The sequence below is a fragment of the Geospiza fortis genome, unplaced genomic scaffold, assembly GCF_000277835.1.
Source record: "Geospiza fortis unplaced genomic scaffold, GeoFor_1.0 scaffold167, whole genome shotgun sequence".
Classification (NCBI taxonomy): domain Eukaryota; kingdom Metazoa; phylum Chordata; class Aves; order Passeriformes; family Thraupidae; genus Geospiza; species Geospiza fortis.
The window spans coordinates 1,825,603-1,836,973 of record NW_005054355.1 but is presented as its reverse complement, the minus strand read 5'-3'; the positions used below and the strand labels follow the sequence as shown (position 1 = coordinate 1,836,973).

The 11,371-nt window shown below is 35.6% G+C and overlaps 1 protein-coding gene across 2 annotated transcripts in view; it reads left to right on the top strand.

The window, feature by feature from the left end:
* The window catches only part of AUH (AU RNA binding methylglutaconyl-CoA hydratase), a 103,412-nt gene extending 99,432 nt beyond the window's left edge, over positions 1-3,980 (top strand). For both annotated transcript variants that reach the window (XM_031059055.1, XM_031059056.1), the window contains 2 exons: positions 1,287-1,334; positions 2,260-3,980. In XM_031059055.1, the coding sequence (XP_030914915.1) occupies positions 1,287-1,334; positions 2,260-2,337 (126 nt within the window). In that variant the 3' untranslated portion in view covers positions 2,338-3,980. The remainder of the gene's footprint in view (positions 1-1,286; positions 1,335-2,259) is intronic.
* The last annotated feature ends 7,391 nt before the right edge of the window (positions 3,981-11,371 follow it).

Genomic DNA, 11,371 nt, shown 5'->3' with positions numbered 1-11,371 from the left:
TAGGCTCTGCACCAAAACATCATGTAGCTCAACCTGTTACAACGGAAAGAGGATCATACCATGTGCAGCATATGAGTCCAAGAAGATGAATTTCTCCTTTTTTCTTAAAAGTCACAAAAACAACCAGTGAGCTCAGCAAAGCATAATACCAGTAAGTGGTGGCATGAGAATCAAACTCAGATGCCATTGCACAGAGTATGTTAGGTTTCCACAGCAAGTAATGGTGGAATTTGAGATTGATTTCAATACCCAAGGTTCAAAATGCTATAAGCTGAATTATCTGACTACCAGATATAGTGGATTGAAAGGTCAAAATAATGGTGTTTAGAGAATTAGGGATGATAGGGTTAGATGGACTCTGAATGTTCACCTCTAGTTCAATCTTGAGGCCCAAGACAAGATCTAATATATCAAAACCAATCAAGCCAAATGGTTGTCCAAGCTGTTGTTACAAAACTACCATGGCACATTTTATGGCTTCATTTGATAACTTATGCTATAACTTATCTCCCCTTGAAAACTGATTGTGGTGCATAGCCCTAGTCCTTCCGGTGGTCAAGGGGAGAGGTAGTGAATTCTGTAGCATCTGGTGCTTAAGACATATGGAGAAATCATGAGGCCAAAATAATTCAGTCTTTTCAACTGTTCAGGACAGCTCACAAAGAAACTAAATGTATTAAAAACAGATGATGATGATGATGATGATGATGATGATGATGATGATGCAGGATAGACATGATCCTCTTTATTTTTCTGTTTTAAGTCCTTTTGAACTTGAATTTGTGTTTATTTGTGGCATGCTATCCTATTCTTATATGACATTTTGAAGGTACATTGTACAATTTTTTTTCAGAAGAAAAATTACGTAATCATACGGTGCATCTTTTCCTCTGTAGTAAATGAAATTATTATACATGTACAAGTAGCTAATGGTTTTTACCTAACCACATGACTTGTAGTAAAGAGCAGACATTTTTTGAGTGTAGTGCATGCTAGTTGTATGGCTAAATCAGGAGTCTTTTAAAAATTTTTTAGCCACTCTTACCACATGTCAGTGTAGCATTTACAGTAGTAGTAATTGAACTTTGCACAAGTATTTTAGTATATGGCATATAAAACCACAATATTTAGTAGTTAAAGCAGTGTAGAAGAACTTTTTATAAGTATTTTAGTATATGGCATATAAGAACACTATAATTACGTTAGTTGTGAGTTGTAATTTAGATATTTTAAATAATATATAATAAATAAAAATTCTTGTAAAACCATTGTATTCTTTTTCTCAGGTCGACTTAGTAACAGGTTTAGCAATTGAAGAAGCTTGTTATGCTCAGGTATGTAAATATGATTACATGAAGAAAACACAGAAAACAGGCTTTGTGATGCCTTTTATGAAACATGCAGAAATTTAACTGGATATTGCTTTGTGATTTCTTCTGTAAACTTTTAGGCATTTTATTTAAACTTCCATCTACTTGGTCTGATTTTGTAAGGAATTTAAGGGAGGAGGTGTAGTTCAGGACACATCGGTACCAGTACTGTTTAGGGTGAAGGTAGTGAGGCCTACCAGCCATACACCTAGCCAGTCATACACTACCATGCCAGTCCAAGATCTGCCTTGCTTTTGCTTTGTTTTGGCTTAACATGAAAGAATACAAAGGACACTTCACTAACACGTGTGCTAGTGGCATATGTGCTAACCAGTAAAAATTTGAGACAAACCTTTTTGCCAGTGAAACATGGGAATGATGTGTTTGAGATTATATGTTCTCATAATACTTTGAGACAAGATTTTTATGATGGAAATAGAAGCATCAGCATTATATGCTTATTTAAGATGTGGTAATCAAATTATTAACCTTCTTCCCCCCTCCCAAAAACCGAAAATTAACCCAAAAAACCTCCAAGAAACCCAAACCCCACTTTCCTTTCTTCCCCCCACCTCCCACCCCCAAAAGAAAAACAAAACTACAACAAACCTCAAACCCTACAGAATTTTTAAACTCATCTGTTTGGAGAAAAGATGAACAATTTGCGTGTTTCTCCACGCAAATTGTTCATCAGCCTTTTGTCATGCCCTTGAAGTGTCTGATACATTCCTATATCTGACTGTATAGTTTTAATTTTCCTGTTGTATTATAGTTATTATAGTTTTTCTTGTGCATCTTGGATGCATTGAAGAACTAGGATTTGTATGAAAATATTTTTCTTGGTATTGTTTTTGGTGTCAGTAATGAATTGTTACTCTGCTCATTGCAGACTATCCCAACAAAAGATAGAATTGAAGGCCTTCTTGCATTTAAGGAGAAGAGACCTCCTCGCTACAAGGGAGAATAAAAGAATCTGATGCCTTTAAAATACAGGGGGATAAAAGTACTTCTTTGAGGACCATTAAGGTGCACTTTGCATCTGCACCTGGAATATCACAATCACCAAAGTAACAGCAAATCATACAGATGTTAAAACATTTTGAATGTGTCCATACTTGTATGAAGCCAAGATAGAAATGTGTGTCACCTCATGCTCATTACAGTTTCTGATGGTTTATCTGTGTAATGACAAAGTCACAGGTTCATGCAGCATTTTTAAAATTTCACATGTAGAAACATACCATTCCACAATTGAAAAAGCTCTGTAATTCTTTACATAGAAAAAATGTATCTGTGATGTTAAGCATAAATCTGCTATATCATTTTATCAAAACAAAAGCAACTACTGAACACCAAAAATAAGAAATTGTACCAAATATGCATTTGAATGATTGTGTATATCAGTAAAAATTATATTTGAGTATTCTATCGGAATATCTATATGATTAATAAAGCTAGGGGAAATGAAAAGGATTATAATTTAGAATATGTTAAGCTTTGTTTATCTTACTTCCTCTATCATAAGCAAAATGAAAATCACTTTAGGACTTAATGGTGTCCTTTTGATAAAGTTGGTGTCATTATATTCATTTAATTGTATTAAATGAAGACATTTTTGAGGCCGACCTTTAATTACACATTCTTGTATGTTAAAGCTGTCTTTGTCTTGCATTTTTCCAACATATCATCTGATCAGCACTGCAATGGAACTTTATTTCATTTGCCCCAGTTGTTTTAAATTTTTGATGATTGTATTAAAGATGGTTGTGCGGGGATATGACCAATGTGCTGTAATAGAACCTAGAATTGTCTTAATCTCCAGAATATTTCTTTTGCAAGTTTTATGAATGTATATTTATATACAACAGGGATGATGGTGAAAGGTTCTTTATTTTTTGTTGGCCTCAGAGTTCTTTTCATGCATTGCAAGAGAAATGCAGTAGGTTTCAAGGTAAGAAAACTTGTGATTCATACTGTGTATTTGCAGTGGATGCAGCATATATAGCAAATGTTTGGAAATAACCTCGTAGAAAGTATTTTTCTTAATTTGACTGGAAAATAAACATGGCTTAGCAGTTCAAGGCTGTCTTTTTATATGAAAACAAATTTATTCCGGCTGGGTTACCATTGGCTCATGAAACTTGTGCATGCTTTGCTGTTTCTGCAACATTAGCTATGGTCACTGTCCATATCTATGATGATAAAGCAGCTCATCAACGTGAAATGACAAGAACTCATTTAAATTCATATTTAGACATTTCATTACATGTAAATTGATTATAACTGGTAGAGCTCACACTTTGTTGGCTGGTAAACTTGCTGAGTCAATAATTTCTTGCACAATAACTTGCAAATAAAGTATTGGTACTTGTTTTGATAGTTATATAAAGCCTAGAGGGTCATTTTCTCATGTTTTTGAAATGCTAACATGTCATTTTCATTTTTACTGACTACAAAATAATTATGTTAATAGGGAAAAAGTATTAAGCATTTGCTGATGAGTTTCTGTTGCATAATTTTGATATACATTCTGCTTATTGAGCTGCCTCTGTTTCTACCAAGCACTGATTAAGTAGCTTCTGTGAATGTCTATTTAAAAACATCTAATAACTTTAAATACTGTGGCATATGACTGTATAGATTCATGGCTTTAACTAGGAGTTTTGATCTCAGAAAATAATTTTACTGTCACAATGGTTTCTGCATTCCTTTTCTCAAGAGAAGACAGTGCCATATCATAGCAATTTGTGTTCCTTCTTTGAAGTGAACAGTTTGAATATTATTACAAAATGAGTATCAGTAGGACAGTTTTTAAAGGTACTTTGGAGTGATGTTAAAGTAGTTCTGGAGGAACAATATTTTAGCAAAAGATGTGTTAATCACTTACTATCTCATTTATTAAGTGACATGTTATGATGGGTGCAGTGCTCATAATTAATAGTAGTATTAGAATTCTGCTTCCATGAGAGGGTTATTTGTAACAAAAATGCTCATATAAAGACTGACTTTTCCTTATGAAAGGTGTAATCTGGCTAATCCTCCTACAAGCACTTAGGCTCAACTCTTCCAGTTCCTGGTAAAGCCATGCTTTTCTCTATTATACCTCATGGATGAGTGAGTCCTGGTCTCCACTGGTGTTCTGAAAGGTTATCGCATGGTCCCTAGACATAAGCACCTTTTTCTCCTGCTTCTGCTGAATTCAAGTGGATAGTGAGTTCTTCTGCACTTCACTGAGTTGGATATTGAAAACTATAACACAGGTAGGTCCATTACCCATTATTAGTTATCAGCTAATAAATTCTCAGCATTTGTAAGTCAATTTGCTGAATTGCCTAGAAATTCTCAGTTTCATGCAGAAATTAATGTGTGATTTTATATAACACATATAATTTTAGCCTTTAATGTAGCAGACTGTTTATATTTTCAACTCACTTTCTTAGTAGTTTTACTGAATTTCTGGATAAAGTTTTCATGATTGTCTGCATGCCTCTAGTCAGTTCAATGCTCTTGAGTAGATCACCTGTAATGAAAAAAAGGTGTGTTTTATTTATTCTAATATTATGTAATGATACAGATAAGTGCTTTTGGAGGTGTTTTCTATAGAACCTTTTTACGACATCTGCAGTCATTGGTGCCCAGTTATTGTTGAAATTCTGTCAGTCTATGTTAAATTAGTCATAATCCTACATCAGTGTTCATGTCAATGCTTCTCTAGAACTGCTTTTAACCAGCCACATTTAGAATAGTAAACATCAGGATTATTCTCAACTGCTTCATATTTTACTCAGTCATTGCTCTTTGATGCATTCAATCATAGTCATATTTGTTGAAGAGATCACCACTGGAGAGACCAAAATGTCATACTGCTTGGAATCTGGTTTTGGGAAACTTAGGGAGTAAAGTAAGCGGTTTTGGCAATAGTGTCACTTCACATACCAAACCCAACTAATAGCAAAGTGAAAAGAGTAGTTGAAATCTTAATTTATCACTCCATTGTCTTTACTTACACCTTTTTCATGCAAGAAAATCCCTGAAAAGATATCTGCTGAGATTAGAGAGGGGATTTATTTACAATTTTAAAAAATGTACTTTAAAAAAATCATTGTTCATCTGAGTGGTGTGCATTGAGCTTTCCATGTGCTTTCATGTCTCATTTGTGGAATTTTAGCCTTGTTCTTGAACGTAATGGAACTGCTGAAAAGCTATAGGGCTTCATTGTCTTCTGAGGCTGATACAGTCTGTGTACTCAAGGTGTGATAAAGTTCGTGATGATGTGGTTAAGATGTTATTTTCTGCACACTTCTAGAAAGAGAACTATCTCCAAAAATGACAAGAAGAAAAATGGCAAACAGAGAAACCAAAAGAAGAGTTGTTTTCAGCTAAAGGTAATAAAATTTCTCTTGTCTACTTTGTGGGATTACAATGACTTTTTTTTTTATTTCTGCCCTTTTCTCCTGTTGGCTTTTCTTTCCTCTAAGTCTCAGACATGAATGTGCAGGGAACAATTTTAAAAATTTGTATGGGTTGTTTTCACTTTAAGAGCATTGGTATTTTATAAACAAAGTTAGTAGAGGTTAAAAATTTTTGCTGAAAGTTGTTTGAAAGATATAATCAGAAATTACTGTGTTATCACTAAAGATTAGGTAATATGCCTTTTTTATTATAGATTTAAATCATGCTCTGTTTTAACCTTGGAACACAGTTGAATAGAAGTTTCTCTAGTTATGCAGAATGGGCTGTGTTTAAACAGTGTGTTGGTTATTCTTTATAATATATGTGTGTGTATACTGGCATGTCTTATGCATGCATGTGTATGTGTATATGCCTATGTATGTGTGTACATGTAAATAAAATTATCCAGACTGTCAGGAAAGACCAAATCAAGCCCTCAGGATGTGATACTACTATTCTGCTTCAGAAGTTTTGAATTTGTTTATGCAAGAGTACAACCAGCAGAACAGTGGGTCCCACACAGCACATACCATGACTGCTACAAGTGGGCATGCTTACTGTGTGTTCTGTGGCACAGCAGTTCTGCTGCTTGTGCAGCAGGCAAAGAGTGAGGGTATGCATGTGTGTTACCGTGCATCTGATCATGTACCTATGGTAGTTCAAGGCTAGAATAAATGTAGTGGGAGTCAATGTGAGTTCTTAAGTTTCAACAAAGGTGTGGCACCCAGATAGCACATTCCTCCCAGTGCTATAATATCATTTGCTCCTGCAGTTTGGAGAGGCCTGCAGCAATCATGAGCAGCTCATTAATCAGCCACTGTCACAGATTATAAGATCAGTGTCTACCCCCTTTAAATAAGTCTAGACTTAGATTTCATCTTCAGCTTTTATCTAGTAGATAATTCTTCCAAGGACACTCATTCACATGGGAAGAAATATGAAGTATGTTAAAAGAATTTATTACAGAGGGTGTGAACATTCTGTGTCAAAGCTAACTCCCATTTGCAATACTTGAGTTCAAAATAGTACATTAACCCTCTAAGGCATAGTCTGTGAATTTATGTTTGTAAACTCTTCAAAGTTCTGGCTAGCGAGTACAATCCTTTGATTATAATTTCTGAAGCGTATGCTAATAAAGCTTTTGTAACATTAAAGAACTGAGAATATGGTGAAGTTTTCTTGTTGCATAATATAACCATTTTCAGAAGAACATGGAAAGTTTGTTATTTTTGTAAGGAACTTATACATCAAATTGTTGCTTCTTTATTCTGGCAACTGCTAATTGATTTAACATTTTCCCTTAAGCATAAGGGACTTTGTGATATCATCTTTGGCTCAATTCTTTTTAGTATGTTAAAAATTCTGATGCCAGTTGTACAAATTTTTTTAAATGTGTCTCTTCCATGCAGCTTAGAAAGACAAAGTTAAAAAATACAATTATGAGGATGGAATTGTGAAGGTTGTGTTTTCACAACTTATAAATGTTAATAATACATCTGTAGGCTTGTGAAAAGAGTCTGACTCTCCATCTTTTGTGTAATTAGTCTTTACTGCTGGGACTGTTGTCTTCAAAGCTGAAATATTTTTATAAATGCATGTGAGTATCCCCAGCTAGAGGCCCCTCAGGGGAATGGTTCATGTTGTCCCATAGTTATCATCTTTTGGCCACTCTGTCCAAGTAGAGGTGTAAGGAGAAGAGAGCCAGGGAGCATGCTTCTAAGAAGCAGTGGGTCTTGGAAGAGTGTATATGAAAGAGGTTTTGCAGGGTGGGTTCAGGCTGCATTCTTAGGTCACAATTAATTTCAATGCAGTAATTTCTAGTATCTTCATGAGGAGTGCCAAAAAGTAGATCTTTCTGTATTGGCTGGTAACAGCTCCAAAGTTCTGTACTCAAAAGACTAGCAGAGATTGTAACCTCCAAACATGATTCCTAGAGTGTCTGTATAAGGTATGAAAGGAGACAGGAGCCACAAAACCAGCATAACAAGAAGGATTCTGTTTAAGTTACTAGTTCATAAATAACACACGGACATGGGTTTCTTCCATTTTGGGAGGAATGAAATTCCTGTCTCCATTTTGGATTTTACAAATCTTAGCTGACATCAGTCCTTTTTTGAAAAAGTGAAGAGAATGTGCTATTGTGATTCCATCTGTATAACTGCTAAGTAGTTGAAGGACTCATGAAACACTGAATGAACTCAGTTTCTGCTCTCTCCTTTCGCTTAACTGACCAGAACCAACATTTCCTACAGTAGTGACCTGTTCACTGGATTCTTTACGCATGAAGAAATTTCTCTGCTTTAATTATTTATTCTACAAGTTAATTTATTGGGATATAAAGATAATGACATCCACCTTGTAGTTTATAGAGGTAAGGCCTGTCTTGCAATTCCCTCATGCAGCAAGTACCCCACTGGTTTTATAATAGATGCTGTAGCAAGAATGGGGGACCTGCTCACTTTGCTCTTGTCCCCAGCATCTTCTTTGTACAGACTCCTGTCTGCTAAACATGAAGATCCTTAATGAGTCAGACTCCTTAGATGTGGAAGGTTGAATTCAATAATCCCAAAAGGCCTTGGATACAAAGGATGCCTATGTCTCTGTATAGAGATGTCTTAGTTTTGTGATTGTGCTTTACTGTTCAGAATTCTTAGTTAAGCTTTAAAATACTTCCTCAGTGTAAGCAAGGGATATAAGAAATCACTTTTCAGACATTAGTACCATATCATAGATTACATGATGGAACTGAGTTGCTGTTCGCAAGTAATACAGATACTGACTACCCTGGTCTACCAGCTCTCCTAAGTAGAAAAGACAGTCATCAGTGAGAGAGAAGGAAACATTGGCAAGTGAAAGGAGAAGTGATGTTGGAGCAACAGTGGCATAGCTACATTGGCTGTGCTAAAATAGTTGTATGAAGCTGGTTATTCCAGCTGAGTAGCCTGATTCTGCCAACAGACACAAAGTAGCTGTATACAGGACAGAGCTTTTGATCACACTCTGTGAGTGTGTGTGCATGTGTATGCCTAGGATATAAAATATATCTCCATGTGTCCACTCTCCTTCCAGCACATAGTTTTAAGGTTATTCATAGAAGCTTTTAAAGCATGGATTCAATTTTTAAAATAGTTTCCTCAAACCACATCCCCACAGGTATGTGTGCTGAGAGTTACAAAAACATTTTGCCCTATACATATTTTTGTATTTCATATAATTACAGCATATTTATCTGGAGTATTTCGCAAGTATAGTTTTGTGTAATACTGGTAGGAGATTAAGTAATAGCTGCTTACTAGTGCTATTGCACAAGAACATCAAATGTAATAATGGTGTTCTGAGATTTGAGGTACCGAGCATGCTTTTGGCTGCTTTGCTCCTGTGACCTTTATGCTCTTCTGGTTAGTACAGCAGTCCTGTAATGATGCACATGTTTTCCTTTACACAAATGCCAGTAACCACTTGAGCAGGGCACTTGATTCCAGTTTTGATGGGCGGTGCCTATAATGGACAACGGTAGTGTGTCCAAGCCAAGTTGGCTATCTTTGTGCTTTACAGTGCCAAAAACTTCAAAGCTTCTTCCTTTTAGAACTCTAAAGCAATGCAAGTTTGTGTTTCTTCATATCATCAAACTTAATTATTGGCAATAAGCAAATGCTGGCAGGAGCAGCACATCACATGGCTCCATTTCTACTTTAGAAAAGGTCAGCATATGGCATAAACACTTTGCTGTATTATGCAGCCTTGTACTCTGATCACATAACACATGCTTCAGAAAGCATTATGCAATGTTAGACTCACTGATTAATGACTGCTTGCACAAGAAGTTTTTCATTACCCCGAATGCTAGCATCCTGGGAATGATTAACTTTGTGACATAACTCTCATCACATAAATATGGAAGATTCAAACATAGCCTCAAAATAACGTGTTTCAGAAATAACCGAACACTTTGCTGCTTAGTACTGTGTGCAGTATTTGATTAACAACTGCTTTAAACCTTCAGAGTTGAATAGAAAAGCCTATTTGTGAGAACTGAAAACAAGATTCATTTCTAGGGTTTAAAGTTTTACCCAAGATGAATTTTTGCACACAGCAGCATCTCATTTGCAATGTTTTTCCTCTGCTTGTGTAAGTTTGAATTTCCTGAGAAAAATCTGTGCCAACTATTTTCAGTTCAGCTAGTGAGTTAAACAGAACAAGTCGAATCTAGCCCTTATTTAGACCAGCAACTGCATGTATGTAAAATGACTCAGTCCAGTGTGTTCAGTAGTACAGTACATACAGTTGTGTGTTTAAATCAGCATAGTGATAGCTCATTAAATTCACAATAATTGCTGATGTTCCTGCAGGCAGAGTAAGAAAACAAAATGTGGTCCCAAATGAAGTGTCTTTGCAAATTTACAGCCTGAACATTGCTACACATTCATATTTAACATTTTCATATTCTAATGATTAATCATTCCATGTTCAAATTATGCAGATTCCTATGTTAAAAAGCATCATGACAGTACATCACTCATATTATCATCTTCAGGATGTACAGAAGAGGAAAAGCCTATAAAAAGAAATGTTCCTTACCATATTCCCTCACATATGAAGATTCATCCCTGATTTTGAAGTAATTGCTACAAGTTATCTATGTTTCAAGAGCTTTATTAAGGAGAAAGTCAGTTTGCCTGCTTGGAAATTCAAGATCAGTGTTCACAAGGAAATATCTATATTAAACTCCCACTTACTAATTTGCCTTTAAATGTCAGACTAAAAAAAAAAGAGACATATGCTTTTTTATGATTCTCTCTCCTTTAAGGAATTCTGCTCATGAACTGCCACATTAAATAAAGTTACTTAAGGTTCTTGTAATGGGCGGGATAGTTTAGGATGTCACCACATTAATGCATATGTGCTATGTCTTCAGAATTGATCTTCATTGAGAAAAAGTACAGAAGGTAAACATTGACCTTCAGTATGTTCACTTTAGTTTTTGCCTTTTCCTGCATTCCAACTCCTGCAAGCAGTAGCAAAGGCTAAAGGAAATGGCCTCTGACTAAGCATTAGCTACCAGCGTGCCCTCATTATAGCTGAGGGCTCTTATTCTCACTTAGCCTACGTGCAGAGCCAGCTACTCTTTCAGCTGTGATGACGAAATGCCATGCATTTCTTCCTGGAATAGTACGCAGATAAGAGGCCACTTGCTATGCTGAGGTTTCAGATGAACTCCACTAAGGGTTTCAAAACACTCTGTCACAATTATATCAGGTTTCTTTAGCAACCAATTCATTTCAGACACTTTTAAGATAAAAAGGGAAGAGATGTTAGTTTATTTTCCCTTGTGGTTTCACTGTTTAAACTTTTACAGGATATGACTGGATAGTTTATACATGGCCTGAATTCATTAATTTTAAAGAAAAATCTATCAAAATGTCTCTGTTTCTCTCTTGAAATTCACATTATTTGTAGTCCCCTATGTGTACCTATAACTTCAGAGAAGAAACAAAAAGTCTTATGCCTCTGATATGCTGCTAGAACAATCCTGCTGTGCAGACTCAGTT